This window comes from Rhinoraja longicauda, chromosome 2 (assembly GCF_053455715.1).
Source record: "Rhinoraja longicauda isolate Sanriku21f chromosome 2, sRhiLon1.1, whole genome shotgun sequence".
NCBI lineage: Eukaryota > Metazoa > Chordata > Chondrichthyes > Rajiformes > Arhynchobatidae > Rhinoraja > Rhinoraja longicauda.
This window is the reverse complement of record NC_135954.1, coordinates 51,380,843-51,405,042: the sequence shown is the minus strand read 5'-3', so window position 1 is coordinate 51,405,042 and position 24,200 is coordinate 51,380,843. Positions and strand designations below refer to the sequence as shown.

The window sequence follows — 24,200 nt, the reverse complement described above, 5'->3', positions numbered from 1 at the left end:
CCTGCACCGCCATTCAATATGATCATGGCTGATCATCCAGCTCAGTAACCTGTACCTGCCTTCTCTCCATACCCCCTGATTCCTTTAGCCACAAGGGCCACATCTAACTCCCTCTTAAATATAGCCAATAAACTGGCCTCAACTACCTTCTGTGGCAGAGAATTCCACAGACTCACCACTCTGTGTGAAGAAATATTTTCTCATCTCGGTCCTAAAAGACTTCCCCCTTATCCTTAAGCTGTGACCCCTGGTTCTGGACTTCCCCAACATCGGGAACAATCTTCCCGCATCTAGCCTCTCCAACCCCTTAAGAATTTTATATGTTTCTATAAGATCCCCCCTCAGTCTTCTAAATTCCAGCGAGTATAAGCCTAGTCTATCCAGTCTTTCTTCATATGAAAGTCCTGCCATCCCAGGGATCAATCTGGTGAACCTTCTCTGTACTCCCTCTAAGGCTAGAAATGGAATTAAAGTGATGGGTAAAGTGTTTCTCAGGATGTTAAACCACTTCAGATGACCTATGGCCCGTTCAACATGAATACGAACATTGGCAATCTTCTTGGTTTTGCGTTGATTAGTCAGGATTAGTCAGGACACTCGTGACGAAGTTTTGTACTACACAACTTTACTTACACATGTACATGCAGAACCATTCAGAAGTCAACAAACGTGCACACAGCCCGTGGCCGTGGACTAGTATAGTAAGAGGTGAAAACCCCACAAATACTCTTCCTATTATCTATTGATAGTTATAGAAATCATACATTTCATTTTATTTCACCCCCCAAAACAAAAACAATAAAAAAATGGGTGTTATTGATCGTCACAATCGCTCACACACCGAACACTTGGGACAGCAAGCGACCAAGGAGAAGCCAATTAAACCATCAAAATCAATGTAGTTTTGTACAAATAAATCATAAATACACACAGTTAATAGTTTTGAAAACAGTATTTTCTTACCTCGAAGAAGCAAAATTGGAAAATACATATGAAAAGCAGGTCTGTATACACCCAGTGGCTCAGCAGGCGAGAATGTTTATCCCGAATGACCCATGACTTGGCCATGCGCAGTTGTATTACCAAACTCGCTTATTGCGTTTTCTTGAAAGCAGATTGTAGATCCCCAACCTGGTAAGAGAATACAAATGATATAGGTATCAGAATCGGGCAATGAGAAAAAAAACAATTGATCAATTGATACTTTATTGCCTTGTATACGGAGTACTTTATTTACATGCAGTATAAGCATGCAAGAGTTGCCACCTAAAGGTCGGCAACAAAATTACAAAAGTATTCAATATAGTACCTCTTCCTTCTCCCCCCCCCCCCCCCCCCCCCAACTACCGTCCCTCTTTGATCTCAGCGCCCCCCCCCCCCCCCCTCTCACCCGCCGTCCGGTCCCGATCAGCTCTGCACCGGAAGCAAGGCCCGGTCCAACACGGCTGCACAATAAAACAGGCTTGCATCCCCATCAAAGATGGTGATCATGTGTACGTTTGTAGTTTGGGGGGCAGTGTTATTTGTTTACACCAAGATAAACCATGGCCATTGCATTGAAAATGCTGAATGGAGAAAAAAGACATTGCCCACTTGATTTCTTTCAGTCAGTTCTCTGAATATGTCAAAGATGAAATGGTGATTTGCTTTGTTCCTTTCCTCCATTGTTTCAAACTACAATAAAAATATACAATTCAGATGATTAGAATGACTTTGATATGACAAGGTGCAGCAACCGAAGAAATAAAGCTTTATAAATTGAGGGCTGTCTACATTGATAAATTTATATTCTTCTCTGAAGTGTTCAGCTGTTATATTTTACATGCCTCAAGTATAAATTTGATTCCATTAATCAGTGTAGTGAAGCAGTTTTGGTGATGGCTTTCAGTAAACAAAGACTTCTGAATCAAGGCACACCTTGCCAAAAGGTTTATTAAGTCAATATACTATATGTGCTCAGGTAAACTGCCAAACCGATGGGAAAGTAAATATTGCGCTGAATCATATTAAATTTGGACCACTGCCCAAGGTCATCCTTACCACCACTCTTCCACCCTACCCGACCTTGGGTAGCACATAGTGAAAGAATTGCTGGCAATTCCCTGCCAAACTGGAACAACGGCTTGAAATAGTTTAAAAAAATAGTAAACCATGAAGGAGTATTTCAGCTATAAACCCACCACATTAAGCCTCCCTTGATTCTGTTTAATAACATGTTGCTAAATAGGAAAATATCTTCCAATACAAATAGATTTACGGGGTTTATTTTATGCAATGTTATCAATGAAAATCTGCAAGTAACAATTACTTGTAAATAGCAAAACATACACTTGACTGAGTCTTTTCCATTTATTTGCTCCTCCTTCCTGCAATACATTCACAAGCTCCCAACTGGCACCACCACTTTGGAAAGCTATTGAATAAGATAACTCGGACCATGCCGTCAGTCAGTCAGTCATTGAACCTTTCAGGTCTGTTTCATCTTTCAGTTCAATCACTAGTGTATTCATACTTTTTCACTCATTTTTGAACTATTTAAATGCCCCAGCCCCAAATTTGCAATGCATTTTTGTTTATTTATCTGTGGTATAGCCGGCATCTATTGTCCAATCCAAAATGCCCTCATGAATATGGTGCCTAGTCAACATCTTCAACTGTTGCTGTTATTCTTTTCATGACAGTAGTCCAATAGTGCTGTGGGATAGGGATAAGAGAGTAAGGTCGGGTAAAATCAGGACAGATGTGAGAGGAGGGGTAGTGAATGCCGAATTAAAGATGTTATATTTGAATGCATGTAGTATAAGAAACAAAGTGGATGAGCTTGTAACACAGTTAGAAATTGGTAGGTTCAATGCTGTGGGTATTAAAGATTAGAAGATGTAGAGACCTTGTGGGTGGAGCTGAGGACTAGAATACAAAAACAGGGATGTGATGCTGAAGCTTTATAAGGTGCTGGTCAGACTGTTTGGAGTATTGTGAGCAATTTTGGGCCCCATGAGGAAGGATGTGCTCGCACTGGAAAGGGTCCAGTGGAAGTTTAAAGGATTTATCTCACGAATGAGTGGGTTAACATATGATGAGCGTTTGACCACACTGGGCCTCCACTTGCTGGGGTTTAGAAGGATGAGGGGGGACCTCATTGAAACTTACCGAATATCAAAGGATTGAATAGAGTAGATGTGGAGAAGATGGTTACACTAGTGGGAGAGTCTAGGACCTCAGAATAAAAGGACGTTCCTTTAGGAAGGAGATGAGGAGGAACTTCTTCAGTCAAATTACGGTAAAACTGTAGCATGCCACTGAAGGCTATGGAGACCAAATCAATGCTATTGAGGGCGTGCAGCGTAGGTTCACTAGGTTAATTCCCGGAATGGCGGGACTGTTGTATGTTGAAAGGCTGGAGCAATTAGGCTTGTATACACTGGAATATAGAAGGATGAGGGGGGATCTTATTGAAACATATAAGATAGTTAGGGGATTGGACACGTTAGAGGCAGGAAACATGTTCCCAATGTTGGGGGAGTCCAGAACAAGGGGCCACAGTTTAAGAATAAGGGGTAGGCCATTTAGAACGGAGATGAGGAAGAACTTTTTCAGTCAGAGAGTGGTGAAGGCGTGGAATTCTCTGCCTCAGAAGGCAGTGGAGGCCAGTTCGTTGGATGCTTTCAAGAGAGAGCTCGATAGAGCTCTTAAGGGTAGCGGAGTGAGGGGGTATGGGGAGAAGGCAGGAATGGGGTACTGATTGAGAGTGATCAGCCATGATCGCATTGAATGGCGGTGCTGGCTCGAAGGGCTGAATTATCTATTGTCTATTAATGGATATTTTTAAGATGGAGATAGAGAGATTCTTGATAGATCAGCCATGATTGAATGGTGGAGTAGACTTGATGGGCCAAATGGCCTAATTCTGCTCCTATCACTTATGAATTGTTTAAAGGCCAGCTGATTAAGGTGCAGGATCAGTATGTTCCAGTGAGGAGGGTGGGTAAGGATAAGGATGGCAAGGTAAAGGAACAGGAGGTTTTAATTTGGACAGGGAAAAAGGAAATATCAGGTTTAGGAATGTGGCATCAGGCAGGGCTTACGGGGAATATAAAGCAAGTAGGAAAGAACAACTCAAGGTGATTAGAATCTGGGCCATGAAATGTCACTGGCGAGTTAAGATAAGGAAAATCCTAAGGCTTTTCATACGATCTGTTAAAAACAAAAGGGTCCCAGGAAGAAGCTCGGAATGCTCAAAGACAAAGGAGGGTATCTATGGTTGGAGGCGGAGGATGTAGGTGAGGTACTTTGCATTTATATTTACCAAGGAGAAGGTCTTGAAGGACAGCAAGATTGAAGTTAAGAAATATGCTTATGCAGTTTGAGATCAAAAAGGAGGTGGCGCTGAGGCTCTTGAAGAATATTATGGTGGATAAGTCCCCAGGGCCTGATGGGATCTATCCCAGGTTATTGAGAGAGGCAAGAGAGGAGATTTGTTGGGTCTTGATGAGGATCTTTGTTTCTTCTCTAGTCAGAGGCAATGTCCCAAAGGACTGGAGATTGGCCCGTGTTGTTCCTTGGATTAAGAAGGGAAGTAGAGAGGATCCAGGGAATTATAGGATAGTCAGCATCATGTCAGTGGTCGGAAAACTATTGGGGAGAATTCTTTGAGAAGGTAATTACTCCCATTTAGAAGACAATGGGCTAATTAGATATATCTAGCATTGCATGCTGTACGGCAGGTCGTGTCTTACTAATTTGATTAAGGTTTTCGAGGAGGTGACAAAGGACTGCGGTAGAACAAAGATATTCTGGCTGGAGGCCTGTGAGCATTGGAGTTCCACAGGAATCTGTGTTGGAAACTCTGCTGTTTTATCATCATATATATATATATTACACACACATATGTACACATATATACATATATATACACATATATATATATATATATATATATATAAAAACTTGGGCACAAATGCAGATGCATTGGGCAGAGAAATGGCAGATGGAGTAAGTGAACAATGGATCCAAGCTAGAGTGAGGTATAGCAAATTGGGAAAATGAATGTGAGGGGACGTGCAGATCTTGCAGTTCAAGTTCATTGAAGGTGGTAGCACAAGTTGATAGGGAGGTAATGAGGTTTTATGGTATGCTTGCCTTCATTGCTTGGGGCATTGAGTGTAAGAGCTAGAAAAGCCATTATGCAGCTCTGTAGGCCTTCTTAAGCCATATTTGGAATATTACATGCAGTTCTGGTCGCCCCATTACAGGAAGGATGTGGAAGCTTGGGAAAGGGTGCAGAGGAGGTTTGCCCGAATGCTGTCTGGATTAGAGGGTTTCCGCGACAAGGAGTTGTTGTACAATGTCCACAATGCCTGTGCCATACACAATACCAAGATCAACTCTTAACTCCTCTATATAATCCATAGCTTCCCTGCATATCCATGTGCCCATTCAAATGCAATTATCATATTTGCCTCCCACCGCAACTCTCTGTCTTCTATCAGTTAGCCAGTTCTGAATTTATAGTCACCGTAGCCAGTTCTGACCTAAATTATCTCCCCCAAACCCCACAGACATGATGTAGAACATGTTGCAGGGTGGAGAGGTGAATGGGGCTGATGAGATTGTTCTGTTTGTAGTTGGCGTGTGCACAACAACGTCCTCCTGTGTTGCAGAGGCATCCCTCAGTGTGATGAGCAATCATATTATTCTCAAAACGCGCCAGCAGCCTCTAAACACACCGCTTTCTTTTGACGCAAAGTGTTGTAGTAACTTCGCGTGTCAGGCACCATCTCTAAAGAACGTGGATAGTTTAGTTTAGTGATACAGCGTGGAAACAGGCCCTTTGGCCCACTGGGTCTACACCAACCAGCGATCCCTCCACATTAAACACAAGTCGACACACACTCGGGACAATTTACACTTATATCAAGTTAACGAACCCAAGCCAATTAACTTTCAAAAATGGACTTTGGGAGTAAGCTGAAGGAAGATCTTGGGGAAAATCCATGCAGTCATGGGGAGAACGTACAAACTCCATAGTCGGGATCGAACCTGGGTCTCTGACGCTATAAATGCTGCAAGGCAGCAGCTCTACTGCTGCACCACTGTGCTGCCCAAGCGATAGATGACGTTTTGGGTCAAGACCCTTTTTCAGACTGATTGTGGTGGGGGTGGGGGAAAGAGAAAGCTGGAAGAGAGGAGAGGCAGAACAAAGCCTGACGAGTGATAGTGGATACAGGTGAGGGGAGGGGTGGTGTTGATAGGCAGATGGTTGGATAAAGGCCAGAGATGAAGAGACAAAAGTATGAGATGAAAGAGGTGTGAAATGTGAGGCTTGAAGACAGGTGGATGGGGAGGGGTGAAGGGTAGAAGTGGGTATGAGTCCAGGTAGCACACAGTGGGGGAAGGAAGACGGTTTTTGGAGTTTCGTCAGCCTGCAGTAAAAGGTCAGGTTTGCAAATGGGCTTTCTGCAGAATGACCACAGGTTTGAAATCTGGCAGATTTAATACTCACAGTAGAGATGAGAAAGGAATCCTCAAACATGGACAAAATGGAGAGGTGGTTATTTGTTGTGACACTAAGCCTCTGGGCTGGAATGTGAAAGCACTTACCCTACGTTGTCTGGCTTCCAAACCATTGCCCTTCCTAAATGAACCTCATCCTCTACATTGGTTTTTCCCGAAGCAGCTCACCTCAAACTAAGAGCATAAATCTGCACCATCACAGCGGAGGCCGCTACATGTTAAGGAAGTTAGGGAGTTTATTTTTAAACCTTGAGGGGAAATTAATCATACAGATATGTACCAAGCAATTACATTTTAAAAGTATAAGCCGAGAGTCTAAAATGTTTGTGCAAGGTACAGTGAAAAGCTTTTGTTGCGCCAAATGTTGAATTTCCAAGAAGACAGACTAGTGATAACGTTGTCAAGGCTTCGGAAAATCTGTATTTACCATTAATAATTGGTTGTCATATATCTGATTATTTTTGTTTAAGAAGTTTCAAGAAAAGGAAGGAAGTCATGAGTGGAGATGGGCAGATGCAATGAAGGGCACAGGAGAGTCAAAAAAGGGGCTGGAGCAATTTGTAAAATTGAATCCAGATGTGGAAGGAACTTGTAGTCAATCTAAAGTGAATGCTATAAAGATGATAAATTACTGTTGTGTGGCTTTTTGTGTTACATGGGCATGCTATAGATAACTTACAGTAATACGTATACACCTCTGAAAAAAATCCTGGCGCCACCTATCCAAGATGTGGCCAAAATGTTAATTTGATCCCATCTTTAGCAGCTGCCTAAAATAAATTAATTGTGGATGTTGTTAAACATAAGCATTAGTACTTGGCTCTCTGCTTCTAAAATGTATCTTCAGGTCATCAAGTTTGATGAAGTTTGGAAGCAGTTTGCATGTGTTCCCCTGTAGGTTTAGCTTCTGCGGCCATATTGACTTTCTCTGTACCCGATCTCTTGTTTCCTTGGGCTCTGGTTTGAATTCCAATTTTACATGAACTTTCCCTATTCTCAATGCCACTCTACTTTCTGCTGAAGTTCTCTACAAAAGATGAATCATATAGGTATCCAATTCCCAAGCCACATTCTTATTCCGATGTAATGTTCATTGGCATTCCATCTCTCCTTCTCTTCCACAAAACTTTGGAAAGGCATATTACTGGTATTGTAAAGTACTACCACATATCCAAGTTCCTCATTAATTTTTTTGTTGTCTTAAGTTAGTGGTATTACGCCTTCTCTCTATTGTGATACGAAAGCCACTTGGTTGAAAAGCCAACCAATGCATTCACCTGGTTTGAAAGAAGCTTACAACATCCACAGTGAATAAACAAATTGCTCTGAACTTTTATTTTTGTAACAAACACACCATAAAGGTGGCTGAAAGCATTGTGTTCATAATTGTTGGAAAGGCAAATATAACAAACTTGAGAACAATTACTTCAGTATCAAGCTAAAGTAGGTAATTGTAGGAAATGAAAAAAACAGCTTCTAACAGATTTATCAAAAGCTTTGGCATTAAAGTTGTCTCCTGGGCTAAATCCTCTACTCTCAATGCCCACTCCTGTAATGTATTTATTGAATTCATGTTACTACACTTCACATGCTCTACATTAATGATTTTATTTTAACTTGGAAACAAAGTGTCCCAAAACCCGCCAGATAGATAAGAGAACAAAAGATCAACTTGGAAGACCACTTAAGATTAACAGGATGAGGGAAATGGATCTAAACTGGTTCAAAAATCAGATTGAAATCAACAAGTGTTATTTACCAGTTTAAATTCTGAGGCAAAACCCTTCAGATGCACAAATGATAATTTCAACAAGACAGCGAAATGGTTTAATGGGGTAGGGGAGAGGCCTGTGTCTCCAAGTGGACAAATTAACATGTTTTGGCAAGAGTACTGATAAACGAGGTGGGATGGTGATCAAAAGTTCTACAGCCCATTGTCTACTTCTATCGCACTTTAGTGGTAACAAATTTGTAACTTTCATGGCCTTGACTAATGGATTACAAATTTTTAACATGAGACAAACTCCTCAAGAGGGCCCCTCTTTTCAATAGGCCCCTCATTTTACAAAATGACTTGATATCATCTAATTTCTATTCCCTCACCAGTTAAGAGTACAATGATAACATTATAATGAATGCTAATATGATAAAAATCAATGCGTAAATTTGACTAAATTCTACCCCACTTCTCAACCACCATGAACATTTTAAGTTCCAAGTAAATCCTTGGAAATCATTCAGATTATAAAAAAGTTCCAATGACCAATCTATCAAACTTACAATTGTAGATATTGACAAAATTGTTATGAAATTAATTGACTGACAAGGCATTGCATTTAAGGAGAGGTTAGCCTTCCATAAAATAAAATGCTCTGTGTCTTTGCGTGGCGGATGAAAAACAGGAATGGATGATCAGCCCTAAATTCTTCTGGGGATATCATTGCAGATGTCAGAACCATGGTGACTGCTGTTGCAGCTGCTGCTTCAGTGCCTTCCTCATTAACTTCAACAAAGGACTGATGAATTACTTTTGACACTGACAATTTTTTTCCAGCACTCATTCCTGAGAAGTTGGCTTTGCTGCCATCGAAAGCATCCACCATCCCCAAATTGGGGAGGATTGTTGAAAGATCATATTTCTCCTGCAGCTTGAATTTGGGTAGAGTGACTTGAACAGATGTTGTGTTCATGTTCTTTGGGTTGGTCCAATTTCTCAGACGATTAAGAGTGAAACTTCTCTGAAGCTAAACATAAGAAAAAGCAGAACATTAAATAATCCAGCCATCAAACTTTCTTCAGAAAAAGTAAATCAAGGTAATATCAAATGATACAAAATCAAGATATTCTGTGTCTCTGTTATCACTGACCTGAGACTTCAAGATATATTTAACTCAAAGTACTACCACAAAGCAACTGAAAAAGCAGAAAAAAAATCTAAAAATTAATGGGCATTAATAAACTGAATGCTGCAGTTTACGTCCAATTAGTTCCCTGACGCTGTACGGATAATTTGCTTGACTATATATCACCACCAGATGGCGCAACCATGAGCTTTGGAAAATGATCCTGGCCAGGTGACTGGTGTTGCAGTGGAAAAATAATCTGAGGACAGTGACCACAGCGACATAAATTTTAAGATTATTTTGAATAGGGACAGGTCTGGATGTTGGGGCAACGTACTTAATTGAAGCAAGGCAGATTACAATGTCAACAGGCAGGAGCTAAATAGGTCGATTGAGAGCAGTGGTTGTTGGCAAGTCCTCTGATAACATGAGGGTGTTGTTGAAAGACCAGCTGATGAAAGTGCAAGATCAGCATGTTCCAGTAAGGAGGAGGGATAAGGATAGCAAGGTAAAGGGAACAGTGGATGGCCAAGGAGATTATAGACTTGGTCAGGAAGAAAAAGGAAGTGCATGTTAGATTTAAGAAGGGGCTTATGCAGAATATAAAATGAGTAGGAAAGAACTCAAGCAGGTGATTAGGAAGCTGTAGACTTGGACCACAAGGTCACTCTGTACCTCAATCTTGACATTGACTATATTTAGGCATATTAGAGAGGCATCATGTTCAGCAAAGACTTTGTGGTCCAAAGAATCTTTTCTTGTAATGTACACTTCTCTATTCTATATCTACAGGTCGTATGAATACATTAACATAATTTATATGCATCAAAAACTGAATGACATATCTGAGAAGAAGCCAATATCTTTCAAAGGCATATGTTGAGTTTATATCCTAAAGTATAAATTTTGTAATTCAGTACTTCACTGCAAAATTGCACATAACTGGAAAGAGTGCGGATTAATGAGGATGTTGCCAGGACTCAACGGCCTGCGATATAGGGAGACATTGGGTAGGGCAGGACTTTTTCTTTGGTGCACAGGAGGCTGAGGGGTGATATTAGAGAGGTGTAAGAGATCATGAGGGGAATACATCAGGTGAATGTACAGAGTCTTTTATCCAGGGTAGGGGAATGCAAACCAGGAGGACATATGTCCAAGGTGAGAGGGGCAAGATTTAATACGAACCCGAGGATCAACTATTTCACTCAGAGAGTAAGGGTTTATTGAATGGGCTGTCTTGTGAGGTTGTCAAGTCAGATACTACAATATCACAGCATTTAAAAGACTTTTTGACAAGTACAAGGATAGGAAAGGTTTAGGGAGGTATATGGGCTGAACACAGGCAAATTTGGGTATCTTTCATGGGGCACCTTGGTTGGCATCGATGAGCTGTATGACTCTAAAGTCCAATTTCCAGGCAGAAACTCTTTACCTGTCTGATGGCAGAAGGGAATATATATTCTCAAATAACTCAGCTGAGAATTTAATAACATTAAATCATTGAAGACAATTGTGTGAATTTATTTTTAGAAGAATGTTGAATTCATTTTTTTTGAACAGCTACCTTGAAACAATAGTTCACGTTATAACATCCCACTTACAGTTTCAAGTCCATTGTCGTCATCTGGCAGTAAGATGATCATACTGAGTTCATCCTGAACATACGGGAGCTCAATGATTTTGAACGCAAATTCACGATTGTGAAAGTAAGGAAAACCTCCAGTTTGCTGCATCATTTCCAAATCTTTATTTAAATTCTACAAATAGAATTAGACACTATTAGCAAATTTGTGGAGCACCAGTAGCCAGGTAAACAAGTAATACAGAACGCACTTTCTCCGCACACATATCAGGAACCCGTGTGCCTTCTGCTCGTGTGTACAAATGAACGGGCTCTCCTGACAGGAGTTGCAGAATTGCTGATGATCTATGTTTGAAATCTCCATGTTAAACGCAGTGAAAGGGCAGGAATCTGGGAAACCTGGCCAACAATCCTGGGCCAAGGTACATCTAGAGTAACCACTCCATTCACTTGAATAGAGAAAAGATCAGAGAGATCAAACATTACATAACTTACAGTTCTTAATTTGTTGAACTGTTTATTTTTATTTCAATGTAAATATTGACATTTGGTTCCTTTAAGATACATTTTGAATGTTTCAGAATGTCAGGGATGTTTAGAAACATTGTTTTAAAGGCTTTAGCCAAATGTCAACATTTCCAGCATTTTGTAAGAATGAATTTTATCCCTCAACAGCACCACCCATCCACAAAGTTGATGGAATTGGTACAGGGACCAAGATATTGCTATTCAAAAGTAGATTCGCTGAGGCAAGAATCTGGGAAACCTGCCCAACAATCAGTGTGAGCTGCGATGAGGATGCTATGAGGCTGCAGGGTGACTTGGATAGGTTGGGTGAGTGGACAGATGCATGGCAGATGCAGTATAATGTGGATAAATTTGAGGTTATCCATTTTGATGGCAAGAACAGGAAGGCAATTTGGGAAGTCAAAGCAGAGCATTGTGTTTACAGTGAATCAGGGTTCTTGGGAATGTTGCAGAGCAGGGGGTTCTAGGAGTGCAAGTACATAGTTCTTTGAAAGAGGCATTGCAGGTATATAGGATGGCCAAGAAATCTTTTGGCACATTGGCCATCGTCAGTCAGGGTACTGAGTATAGAAATTGGGATGTTAGGTTACAGTTGTACAAGTTGGTGAGGCCATATTTGGAGTATTGTGTTCAAGTATGGTCGCTCTAATACAAAAATGATATTAAGGTGGAGAGAGTGCAGAGAAGATTTAAGAGGATGTTGCCAGGGCTTGAGCGACAGGGAGAGTTTGAGCACGGTAGGATTTTATTCCTTTGGAGTGCAGAAGGACGAGGTGAAGAAATAGGGTAAATGCATAGAGTAAGGGAATTAAGAACCAGAGAACATGGGTTTAAGATGAGAGGGAAAAGATTTAATAGGAACCCGAGGGGCAACATTTTTCCACACAGTAGGAATAATTTCAAAGGGCAGAAATGTATACCGTGTATTTCGCAGGAGAGTGCCTGTAAGTGCCATTTGTATTTGTTCCAGCTGTTTAGCATATTATATTATTTGGTATCGTGCTGTATTACTTTTGGACACTAGGGGGTTGTTGTGAGATGAATACATATATGGGCATAATGGACTGGAAGGAGCCCGAACCAAATGCTAGATCTGGAAATGCAGAGATGGGAGGGGCAGGCACAGAGGAGCTTGGTGAGATATAGTTCTTACCAGACCTGAGACAAGAATTGAAAAGCTTAGAGAGATATTTGTATTACCTTCAATAAACGACTAATTAAACTGAAAATACGTTTGGAAATCTCTTCGTTGGTTTGCGTCAAGATCGATCACTTCACTCTGTGAAGTGGTGGCAAGCGGAGAGGACTTTATTGGGGAGGACTTGAAGTTGCCATTACAGTGCCATTCTGTTGCATTTTCAAGTCTGCCTTGATGATATAGTGAATCAAGCAATTGATATTATTATTCATAATAATTGATAATTTTAACCCATCGTTCTTTACCTGGTTTAACTTGAATTTTCCAGTGAACGAATCTTCTTTCTTAAATGTATCTTTCCATTTTGCCTTAAAATAAATGGCATTCACAAGGACAAGCATTGTGTCAGAGCCAACAACACCTTTCACCAATAAATTTTGGATTTTTCCTGAAAACAAACAAAAGGCATGCATACATATAGACCATGGATTAAATAAAAAATTAAATAGCCAATGAATGGCAACAACCACAATTTTTTTTTCGTAAATCAGAGGTTTAACAGATACACAAGAAATCTTTATGTTGTCAAAACAACACTTGACACTAAACTAGACACAACAAACTGAGTATAGAAGTTGCAAGGTCATGTTACTGTTGTGCAAGACATCAGTGAGGCCACATTTAGAGTATTGCGCTCAGTTTTGCGCATCATGTTATAGGAAAGATGTTGTCATGATGGAGAGTGAAGAGAATATTTACAGTTGCCATGACTGGGCCTGAGCTCCAGGGAAAGGTTAAGCAGGCTAGGACTTTATTTCTTGGGAATGCTTGCGGACTTAAATTATAGGGAAATGTTTGGATAGGCTCAGCATAGAAGGCCGAGCGGTGACCTTATTCTGGTACCAGATAAAGTGAATGCTCACAGTATTTTTTTCCCAGGATAAAGGATTTTAAAACTAGAGAGCATAGGCTTAAGGCAGGAGAGATGCATGAGAGATCTCAGGGACAATGTTTTCATTCCGAGGGTAGTCCATATCTGGAATGATTTGCCAAGGAATCTACAGAAATGAATACAATTTACAACTTTTAAAAGACATTTGGTCAGTTATATGGATAGGAAGGATTTGGAGGGTTATCGACCACATGCAGGCAAATAGGACAAGCCCAGTTTGTCAACTTGAACGTCAAGGACACGGTAGCCTGAAGAGCCTGTTTCTGTGCTCTAGAGCTCCATGACTCTACAACTCAAGGATATTTCAGAAGGGATGATTGACTAATCAGTATCGCACTTAAGGCTCTGATTAGTGTGCCTATCACTTTTGGGAAATATCCCTCATTCTGAAGGTTGAATACGTAGAGCTGAAAATTTTCTGTGTAAACCCTGGGAAGAATTGTTCAGCACTGCTCACCTGCAGTCTGTTCTTCAGTCCATGTGTTGATCTCTTGTCGAGCGTTCTCTGCTGCTTTAAGAAAATCAACAGCACCCAGGGCTGCCTGATAATGTTTCTGAGAAGCGGCAAGAAAATCCTGAAGGATTACATAGAACAGATGTTTTTAATATCAGTGGGAAGAGATTAAAATAATCAGATTGCTTTAAAAAATGATTACATTATTCATAATACTATTCCAAGACAAGGATAACTTGATAGCCACACTCAATTGACCTAATGTCCAGAATGAGAGATTGAATTACTGCAAAATAATCATGTTTAAATAACTTCCAGTTCCCGAATTAAAATTATCTGCTTAAATTTCTTGATTTCCTTACTATCTTTGATTCTTTAAATCTACGTAACAGTTGCATTGCATTCAGCTCATTTGCTGATAGAAAATCTATTAAAATGTTCTGTGTTAATTTCAAAATTTCTAAATTGGAATGATGTTAAAAAAAATATTCTGGGAAGGTCGTCTGAAGATAATTCTGAAATAAATAGACCTTATTTAAGTTTAGTATGAGATCTGCTAGGCAAGGCAACATTAATGAATTCTAGTACCCATTCCTCCTTCTCACAGAAAGTCAACTGCAAGCAAGTTAAAATCTGTCAGTTGAAATGCAATTTTATTGGGCGTTCCCTTTGCAGACGATCCTTCGCTTCGGAGAAAAAACATTTAAGTTCAGCATGACTTCAAACTCATTCCCTCGAGAACACACAAGGAGTCCATCCCATTTAGCAGAGCAGAACCCATCTCAGGAAGACCACCAAATAAGTTTGCTATCCTTGTTGCAAGCTATACTCTGGCTTCCAACATGAAACCCGTGCTGAACTCTGATACACTGGATCTATCTCCCTCTCCAGTAGGGATATGTAATTAATGTTAAAGGATTAGATTGTTCCCACAAATATTCCAAGGTAGGCAAAGGTGATTATTGTATACGAGATCCATGGATATTAACAATGACATTTAATAACTCATCCTGATGTTTTGGTAACCATTAAAATTCTAATGTATAACATTCTTTCTGGTTTATTTTCAAAATTAGTCTATTTCTGAATTGTGCATCTATCCAAATATCAGTTAAATGTGATCTAAGATCAAACCTTTACAAATCAGGCAGTCTTTAGACATCTGACACATCAAACAAAAATGCTGACAGTTTTGAGAATCAATACTGAAAACCAAATTCTCCAAACATACTGCTTCAATTTTTTTTAAACTTTGTTTATAGCTTGAAAACGTAAAGATTGTACTCCTGAAATGTACAACTTAGTTTAGTTTACTTTAGAGGGTTTAGAGATACAGCGTGGAAATCCAAATCCAAAAGCCTCTCGTATCCACCTCCATCACCATCCTGGACAAAGTATTCCAGGTTCCCATTACACTCTGTGTAAAAAAAAAACGTATCCCACACAACTCCACTAAACTTTCTCCCTCACACCCTATAGTTATGCCCTCTGGTGTTGAACATTCCACCCTGGGAAATAGGTTCTGACTGTCTAACCTATCTATGCCTCTCATCATTTTATATACTTCTATTAAGTCTCCCATCTCCAGAGAAAGTCATCCAAGTCTATCCAACTTCACCCAAAAGCTGAGACTGCCTAATCCAGGCAGCATTCCGGTAAAGTGGCTGACTTTAGCTTGCAGAGTCTAAAACCTTTAAACTTTATTGATCAACTAGACCAAGTGGACCCGTTGGGCCCAAACCTCTCCTGCATTGGTGCAGCACCCTCTCTTCCCCCCTCCCGAGGAGATGGATTTAAACTTTAAAATGTGAATAACTTAAAAAATATAACCGATTTCAATGAAATTTCTTCCATTAGCACCAAAGGGTGAGTAAGGTGGGCCTAAAATTGTCGTGCTATCATGTACCGTTTTGGCTGTAGTTCAAGAGCAAACGAGTGTTTTAGTATATAGATATACCAAAGAAAAAACAGAGTAATTATACCTGCTACATTGGTAATACAGCAGTTAGTGCTGTTGCCTCACAGGTCTAATGACTTGTTCAAACAATATTGGGTTCAGCTTGTGTGGAGGTTATACAGTCTTCTTGTGACCAGGTGGGTTTATCTCAAGTACCTAGGTTTCTTAAATGTCCCAAAAATGTGCTGGTAGGTTATTTGGCTACTGTAAGTTATCCTTTGATGTAGTTGAGTGGAAAAAAAAGAATCAAGGGTAAATAAAAGATATATGCAAGAGAATAAATTGAAGGAAAAGAATATAAGGAGAAGGAAATGGGATTGACAAGATCACTATGCTGGGCACTGGAATGAATCTAATGGGCTGAATGATCCTCATCTATGTTGAAAATAAGGATAAAACTGATAAAATCGTATTACAAGGAAGATATTCTTAGATGCAATGGGCTATTCAACAATTAGACTGTTTTGGGGTAGATACCATTCACCATTCTCAAGACACCTCAACATTGAACCAAGCAGGAACATTCCTTCCAAATCTTAAGAGGATCGAGCTTGTGTTAACCCAATCTTTTTGATCAGGTTAACAAACACAGATTGAGCAGCTTATCCAAACCAAAACCTAACTGCATTGAACTTGTAAGTCTTCTCCCCGAAGAGGCGATTGGCTAAGTTCAAGGAAAACTTTGCCTTCGGGCTGATTAACTCAGTCTGCAGTTTTTGAAATTCTGAGTGGACGTCTTTGACTTCATCAAAGCCAAGCATCTAAGAGAGATAAAGTTAACATTATCAAAAGAAGTGAAGTGTATTTCGGGTTCCAGTTCTAAACAGTGGGAACCTTATCAATGCATTTCAGAATTGAACATAGTTAATTTATTGTTAAAAACAGCAATTTCACCATTATTACTTTTTCATTAGCTTTATGAGAATATGGACCACCAGACTCGAGTAGTTATTCAGCATGAAAACAGGCTATTCGGCCAAATTGTCCCTGCCAACCAAGTTGCACCATCTAAGCTAGTGCAATTTGCCACCACGTTTGACCCACTCGTAAACCTTTCCTATCCATAAATCTGGACGTGTCTTTTAAATCCTGTTGTAGCACCTGCCTCAACTACTTCCTCTAGCAGCTCATTTAATATACCAAGCACCCTCCAAGTAAAAAAACTTACCCCTCAGGTATCTTACTCCACTCACTTTAAACATACATCATTTGCTTTTGATTCTCCTATTCTGGGTTAAAGATGCTGTGCATTCACCCTATCTATTCTGCTCATGATTTTACATGCCTCCTGTGCTCCAAGGAGCTAAGTCCTGCCCTACTAAACTTCTCTATATAGCTCAGCCCCTCCCGCCCTGGCAACATCCTCGTAAATCTTCTTTGCACTCTTTCCAGCTTAATGGCATCTTTCCTCTAGCAGGGTAACTAAAACTGAACACAGTACTCCAACTGTGGCTTCACCAACGTCTTTTACAACTGTAGTGTAATTTGTGGGTTATTGGAACTGGCCAAAAGTGGAATTTGGGGCAGCATGGAATAGCATTGATTACACTGAATGGTGGGAAAGGCCTGAAGGGCCTATTGGCCTCCTCCTGCTTCTATTTTCTCATGCTTTTATTTGGTCTTGTGGACAACGAGGAAAATAAGAATTGTGGATAAAGTGTATTCTCATAAGCCACAATTGCCATGGGGATAAGCCATGGATGAGGTCACCCATCTACAGTTTATCCCATTGATAACTTTGGCCCATCCCTGTCAGACAGATTTCCTTTGTGCTGACACATTCCTGCCAGATTCTCTGCAATTTCAAACTAACTTCATTTCTCAATTTCCAAGTCTGAAAAAGGATCTTCAATCTGAAATATTTCCATAGATGCAGCCCGACATGCTGAATGTTTCCAGCATTTTCTCTATTTTATTTCATTAAATCAAAATGCAATCAGTTCTACTATAAAGCGATAGATGCATTCCTTAGAAACCTTGCATTATAGAAACTATAACTTTATAAGGACAATACCACACTATAAAGACAATAGTGTCAATGGTGAAAATGGAGCTTGGGGATACAGAGGTTCAGACTCACAATAATAATGTTATTTTCACAAAAGCTTAAAAAAATTAATAGCTAAAAGTTTATTTTTTACTGCAATCTAAAAATACTAAAGACTGCATATTACATGGCTTAGTAGAATATAGTTGCAGTGTCAATAGAAGACTTATTCATGTCAATAGCCACCTGTGGTTAAAGTAGCTGATTACCACGAGGAATGGAAACATGCAAATAACAAACCATTCCAGCTCCAATCCAACAGACAAAACCCCGCTTCTCCCCATCCTAAATCGTTACATGACCAAACATGCTGCCGTTGTTCAAAAACAGGACACACCTTCTGAAGTTAGCATAAGGCCGCACCTACCTGAGCCATCTGAGTGGCTGTCTTCTCTTTAGCACCTAGGTACACCAAGGCCAGTGCAGCTGATATACTAAAGGGAGACACAAAGATGTTGCCATCTCTGTTATGTTCATCCAAGTGCTTGAACAGATCAAGAGCAAACTGTATATTTGCAGCAACCAGAGGATCCAAACGGATTAGATCTAGAACAGAAGAGGAAAACAATTCATTATGTATGGAGTTGGCCCATTTGTTCAACCCCTTCAAGAAAACACTTTTTTGACGTTCCATGTGTACGTTCCGAAACTGTGTTTGAATCTTTGACAGTGGCAAGAAGACGGTAGTATCAATTACTCTGCAGACACAGGAAAAATACTATTACTTCACAAAAATAGCGGGGGGGGGGGGGGGGGAGAAAGGGTGACCATCTGTCCCTATCCCTATTTAGTCAGAACAACATTCCTTACAAAGATCCAATACTGGCTCTGCACTGAAAGACTGCAGGACAATGATTGTCCCTGACAGACATTTCCCTTAGGCAACAGTTTCAGAGGCCCTGGTCAACACTCCTCCCAATGGCCTCCTGGACATGTAGATGCACACAGTGCCTCGCTTTGAACTCAAATTCCCAATAATCAAGCTTGATGACTCCACTGCACAGCTAACTCTTCCATGTGGTTTGGCCAGAGAAAGGAGCTCTGAGGAAATGTCACTGACCATGTTGTCAGTCAATAACACTGGGAAACTGGGGACCTCATGGTGGCAATGGTAATGGTGAGAATAGGTGAGTTTGCGGAACAGCTGTTGGTGGCAGAGGCAAAAATGGAAACATCCTTCCAGAGCAGCTCATATCCACTGAGTAAGTGTCCTGCCTGCTTTGCTTGTGTGTTACAGTGGCACTGTGTAATCAGTGGGGACAGAAGCATTCTCCCAGTCCAATCTACAAGGACCTGTTCCTCCCTAGCAGTAAGTCCACTAATATGGTCCAATATGTGTGTACCTACAGCCAGTGTGCACAAAAAAAATGTTTTAAAGAAATAAACTTGCCAAAATTAATTTGGATAGATATTACTTATTGGGACTTACCATCAGCTATTTGGTCAGTTGCTGATTGTTGACACTGACGTATCTGATGATTTGCCATGATAGATGGTTGACCCTGGGGAAGAACAGCAAAATAGTATTGGAGAAGTAGAATCACAGTAGAATAGATCTATACCGGCTCTATTCAGAGGAAACAGGCCGTTGGGCCCACCTTATCCCATTTCCTGCATTTGGCCCCAAAACTAGTAAACTCTTCTCACCAAATGCTTATACCTGTCCAGATGTCTCCTAAAAGTTGTAATTGCATCCATTTCCATCAGTTCACCTGGCAGCTCATTCCAGATACCGACTGCTCTGAGCAAAAAAGGTGATTTATCTACCTTAGGCTCTTGGGATTTATCTACCTTAATGACCTTCAAAATCTCCATACCTCCTCTTTGATAATGTGTATATGATCTAAGATACCACAACTATTATGTAAGAAAATATCTGCAGATGCTGGTACAAATCGAAGGTATTTATTCACAAAATGCTGGAGTAACTCAGCAGGTCAGGCAGCATCTCAGGAGAGAAGGAATGGGCGACGTTTCGGGTCGAGACCCTTCTTTATTCAATTCCTTAGTTTCCAGGAGAATGGGATTAGGAGGGAGAGATAGATCAAGAAGGCAGGAGAATGGGATTAGGAGGGAGAGATAGATCAGCCATAATTGACTGCCGAAGTAGACTTGAAGGGCCTAATGCTGCTCCTATCACTTATGATCTTATCAACAGCAAAAATAGATGAGAATTATTCCTTTAATACCTGCCCCTCCACTGATCTTTCAGCTGATCTTTCAGCTACCTGCACTACTTTGTTTCCTGAGAAAATGCAATGTTGCACCCTCTCTTGTACAGCCCTCTGCAGATCGACTAAGGAAGCTTTCTTGGAAACGTAGAACAGCACAACACAGGAATGAGCCTTCAGCCAACAATGTTTGCACCAAACATGATGCCATGTTAAACAGATCTAATCTGCCTGCACATGATCTATATCCCTCTATTCCTTGTACTTCCATGTGTCTAAAAGCCTAAAAAGACTATCATACCTGCCTCCACCACCACCCATCAGCAGATTCCAGGCCCTCAAACACTGTGCAAACATCTCCATTAAACTTTAACCCTCTCAGCGTATAGCTGTGCCCTCTAGTGTTACACATTTCCACCCTGTGAAAAAGGTTCTGACCATCTACCCGATCTATGCCTCTCATAATCTACGTATCACTAAATATCACTAACTATATAACTCTCTGTAAGTCTGAGATTTGTATATTTATTTGCCGCTGCCTTGTGATGTTACCGTATTTTTGTGCCCCCGTCACACGATAGCGTCACAATTTTAGGACCACCTTACCCACCTTTGTCCTGGGGACCCTTTCATCCAAGTTTCATTCAAATTAGTTATATATATATATCATAAACAGCAGAGGTCCCAGCCCAAATCCTGCAGAACTCCACTGGTCACAGACCTCTAGCCAGAATATCTTCCTTTCACCACAACTCTGTCTTCCATAAATAAATCCATACAACCAAGTCACTGTGAATCCTGTGCATCTTAATCTTCTGGATCAGCCTACCACGAGGGACTTTATCAAAAGCCTTTTAAAATCCATGTATACAACATCCACTGTCCTCCCTAATTAAAAGCCAATTCCCCACACCCTGCTCTCTTATCTGCGTGTTTCTTTCCTGTGTATCTGTTAGTCCTGTCAGTTAATCTTGAACTCTGACTTCAGGATTTGATGCCAACCTCTCAAGAGTCATACAGTATGGAAACCGGGTTTTTGGCCCAACTTGCCCATGCTGACCAAGGTGCCCCACCTAGTCTCACCTGCCCAGGTTTGAACCATATCCCTCTAAACCTTTCCCATCCATGTACTTGGATGCAGGAGCCCTTCAAGCCAGCACCACCATTCAATGTGATCATGGCTGATCATTCTCAATCAGTACCCCGTTCCTCCAACTAATTCCAATGTAGGAAGGAACTGAAGATGCTGGTTTACACCAAAGATAGCCACAAAAAATTGGAGCAACTCAGTGGGTCAGGTGGTATCTCTGGAGAAAAGGAATGGGTAACGTTTGAGTCAAGACCCTTCTTCAGATCTTTCTGCAGTCTAAATAAGGATCTCGACCCAAAACGTCACCTATTCCTTTTCTCCAAAGATGCTGCTGACCCGTTGAGTTACTCTGGCATTTTGTGTCCATCTTCAACTAGTTCCACAGATTGATTTTGTAAAGATGGACACAAAAAGCTGGAGTAACTCAGCGGCACAGGCAGCATCTCTGGAGGGAAGGAATGGGTGACGTTTCAGGTCGAGACCCTTTTCAGACTCGTGAGCATAATCTCACTTCTTCTGGCTAATTTTGTTTCCTCTAAACTAGCATTTAAAATTCTACTTGGTACCTTTACTCTAACTTGCATAAAGTCAAGAATTTCATAAAATCATTTATAAAATGCTTACATATAAAGTATTTTACAGAATATACCAGAAATTTAAAGAAATGTAAAGAATTTAAGAAAACCTTTAAAGAAAACCAAATCCTTTTTAAGTGCACCCATTGCTGTTGTGTGGGATATTTGTACTTAGTAAGCTCCCAGATGTAGCAATGAGATAACAACCCAGTGGGTGGCAGTGTTACAGTTGTTGCCAAAGATAATAATGTCCGCTCTATTTTTGGTTGTTGCCTCTGACAGTGCCAGAGACCCGGGTTCGATCCGACTGCGGATATTGACTGTACAGAGTTTGTACCTTCTCCCCGTGGCCGCATGGGTTTTCGCCGAGATCTTCATACAGGTTAATTGGCTTGGTATAAATTGTAAAATTGGCTTGGTATGAATGTGAAATAGTCCCTAGTGTGTGGAGGATAGTGTTAATGTGCGGGGACTCAGTGGCCCCAAGGGCCTGTTTCCACGCTGCATCTCTTAAACTAAAACTACAACTAGGATAATCTGATAATGTTGAGCAAATATCATATCATCATATCATATATATACAGCCGGAAACAGGCCTTTTCGGCCCTCCAAGTCCGTGCCGCCCAGTGATCCCCGTACATTAACACTATCCTACACCCACTAGGGACAATTTTTACATTTACCCAGCCAATTAACCTACATACCTGTACGTCTTTGGAGTGTGGGAGGAAACCGAAGATCTCGGAGAAAACCCACGCAGGTCACGGGGAGAACGTACAAACTCCTTACAGTGCAGCACCCGTAGTCAGGATCGATAAAGATAAATGATAAAGATTTGCCAGGAATCTGGGAATAATTTTACAGCTTTTATATTTTGAGCCACTACTGTGGGATTTATTTCATCCAGACCGAAGACAGGGCCTCAATGCTTCATCCAAAAAAAAATCTCTTCCCGAGTCCAGGTATGAGCCATTAAGTCCTGCAGTCGAATGCCAGTCTACATTTCCCTGCTCTAAGTCCCCAGAAAGTGTCCCCGAACCTACCGAACAAGAACTGTCAGTGAAACATAATGAACCACGCCCAGCAGCAGGGACCTGTACACTGGTGAGAGACACAAACTCTCCGAGTAACTCTTTGGGTCAGGCAGCAACTCTGAAGAGAAAAAGGATAAGTGATGCTTCGGCAATGTGTGTCCATCTTTGGTTTAAACCAGTATCTGTAGTTCTTTGTTCCTCCTTGTGTACTGGTGTTGGCGTTGAATTCTTACTGTCAGGTGTAAAGAAAAACAGAGAAAGACTTTCCTTCAGGAGATTTCGCATTGGAGCGGACAATATGCGGAGGGAAGAACTATCCAGGCAGACCACACCATACACGATTACATCAGGGAGAGCAACAAAAAAACTAAGAGCTGAATATTGTGTTCAAACTCAAGAGAAAGTGTAGATAAAACAATAGAGCTACAAGAAAAACTGAAAGATCAGGAATTATTTGCTGGCATAGAGTAGTTAGTTCAAGTGTCTGAGCTCTGTACTGCTGCCAAAAAACTCGTGCTAATTTGCTTTGGGCTGTGAATACATTCTCAAATGTTCCAAATACACGAACATATTTTTTATCGTTTCAATCAGGCCACCCGGTTACGTGGCGAGAAGATTAGATAAAACATTAATGAAACTTGATTCAGATACTCTGGAGATTGAACGGACCAACATGGTGCTAAAACCTCTGGAAGAAACAACACGTGTCTCAACAGTCATCGACCCCTCTGTAAAATACGGAATATTCCTACTAAAGCATCGAAGCCACGTCCCGCGATTCCTCGCTCAGCAGACACTGCTGCAGTTGCAATGGGCACTGAGGCGAAAACACAACCGCGGAGCTGCAAGAATACTCACCCTCAAGCGGCCGACAGCATCAGATGCAGTCTGCAACCGTTCACTCCCCTTTATAGAAAAAAGTCATCTGACCACTGTTGTACCACCTGATCATCTGGGGGAATACTGGAACGAAAAGCAGTATTTCTGAGGGCGTGTAATGTGAAATAAAAATTGTGAAATTCAGCACAATAGTCCTTTTATAATTTTATATGTCTCTACAAGATCCCCTTTCATCCTTTCTGAACTCTAGTAAATACAGGCCCAGTCTTTCCAATCTTTCCTCATATAACAGTCCCTCCATCCCACGGATTAACCTCGTGAACCTATGCTGCACTGCTTCAATAGCAAGGACGTCCTTACTCAAATTAGGAGACCAAAACTGCACATAATACTCACGATGTGGTCTCACCAGAGCTCTATACAACTGCAGACTGACTTCTTTGCTCCTGTACTCAAATCCATTTGTTATGAAGGCC

The 24,200-nt window shown here is 40.8% G+C and overlaps 1 protein-coding gene across 3 annotated transcripts; it reads right to left on the bottom strand.

Annotated features, from left to right (window-relative positions):
* Positions 1-7,821: 7,821 nt before the first annotated feature.
* Positions 7,822-23,778, bottom strand: LOC144604539 (leukocyte elastase inhibitor-like). 3 transcript variants are annotated; one of them, XM_078419086.1, is made up of 8 exons: positions 23,743-23,778; positions 19,444-19,516; positions 18,382-18,560; positions 16,591-16,728; positions 14,014-14,131; positions 12,910-13,052; positions 10,958-11,113; positions 7,822-9,257 (listed from the first exon to the last, which is right to left on the bottom strand). In XM_078419086.1, exons 2-8 carry the CDS (start codon positions 19,499-19,501, stop codon positions 8,850-8,852), a joined length of 1,200 nt encoding a protein of 399 aa, XP_078275212.1. In that variant the 5' UTR covers positions 19,502-19,516; positions 23,743-23,778; the 3' UTR covers positions 7,822-8,849. The 3 variants fall into 3 exon arrangements, with proteins under 3 accessions (XP_078275212.1, XP_078275222.1, XP_078275202.1); XM_078419096.1 differs by lacking the exon at positions 23,743-23,778 and adding an exon at positions 23,637-23,657; XM_078419076.1 differs by lacking the exon at positions 23,743-23,778 and adding an exon at positions 23,554-23,619.
* Positions 23,779-24,200: the final 422 nt, after the last annotated feature.

Coding starts and splice junctions, on each gene's coding strand:
- LOC144604539 (XM_078419076.1), bottom strand. CDS start 23,604: ATGACTGTTGAGACACGTGTTGTTTCTTCCAGAGGTTTTAGCACCATG. Junction 18,561..19,443: donor AACTGACCAAATAGCTGATG/GTAAGTCCCAAT, acceptor CTTCTGTTCTAG/ATCTAATCCGTTTGGATCCT. Junction 13,053..14,013: donor GACTGAAGAACAGACTGCAG/GTGAGCAGTGCT, acceptor GTTTGTTTTCAG/GAAAAATCCAAAATTTATTG.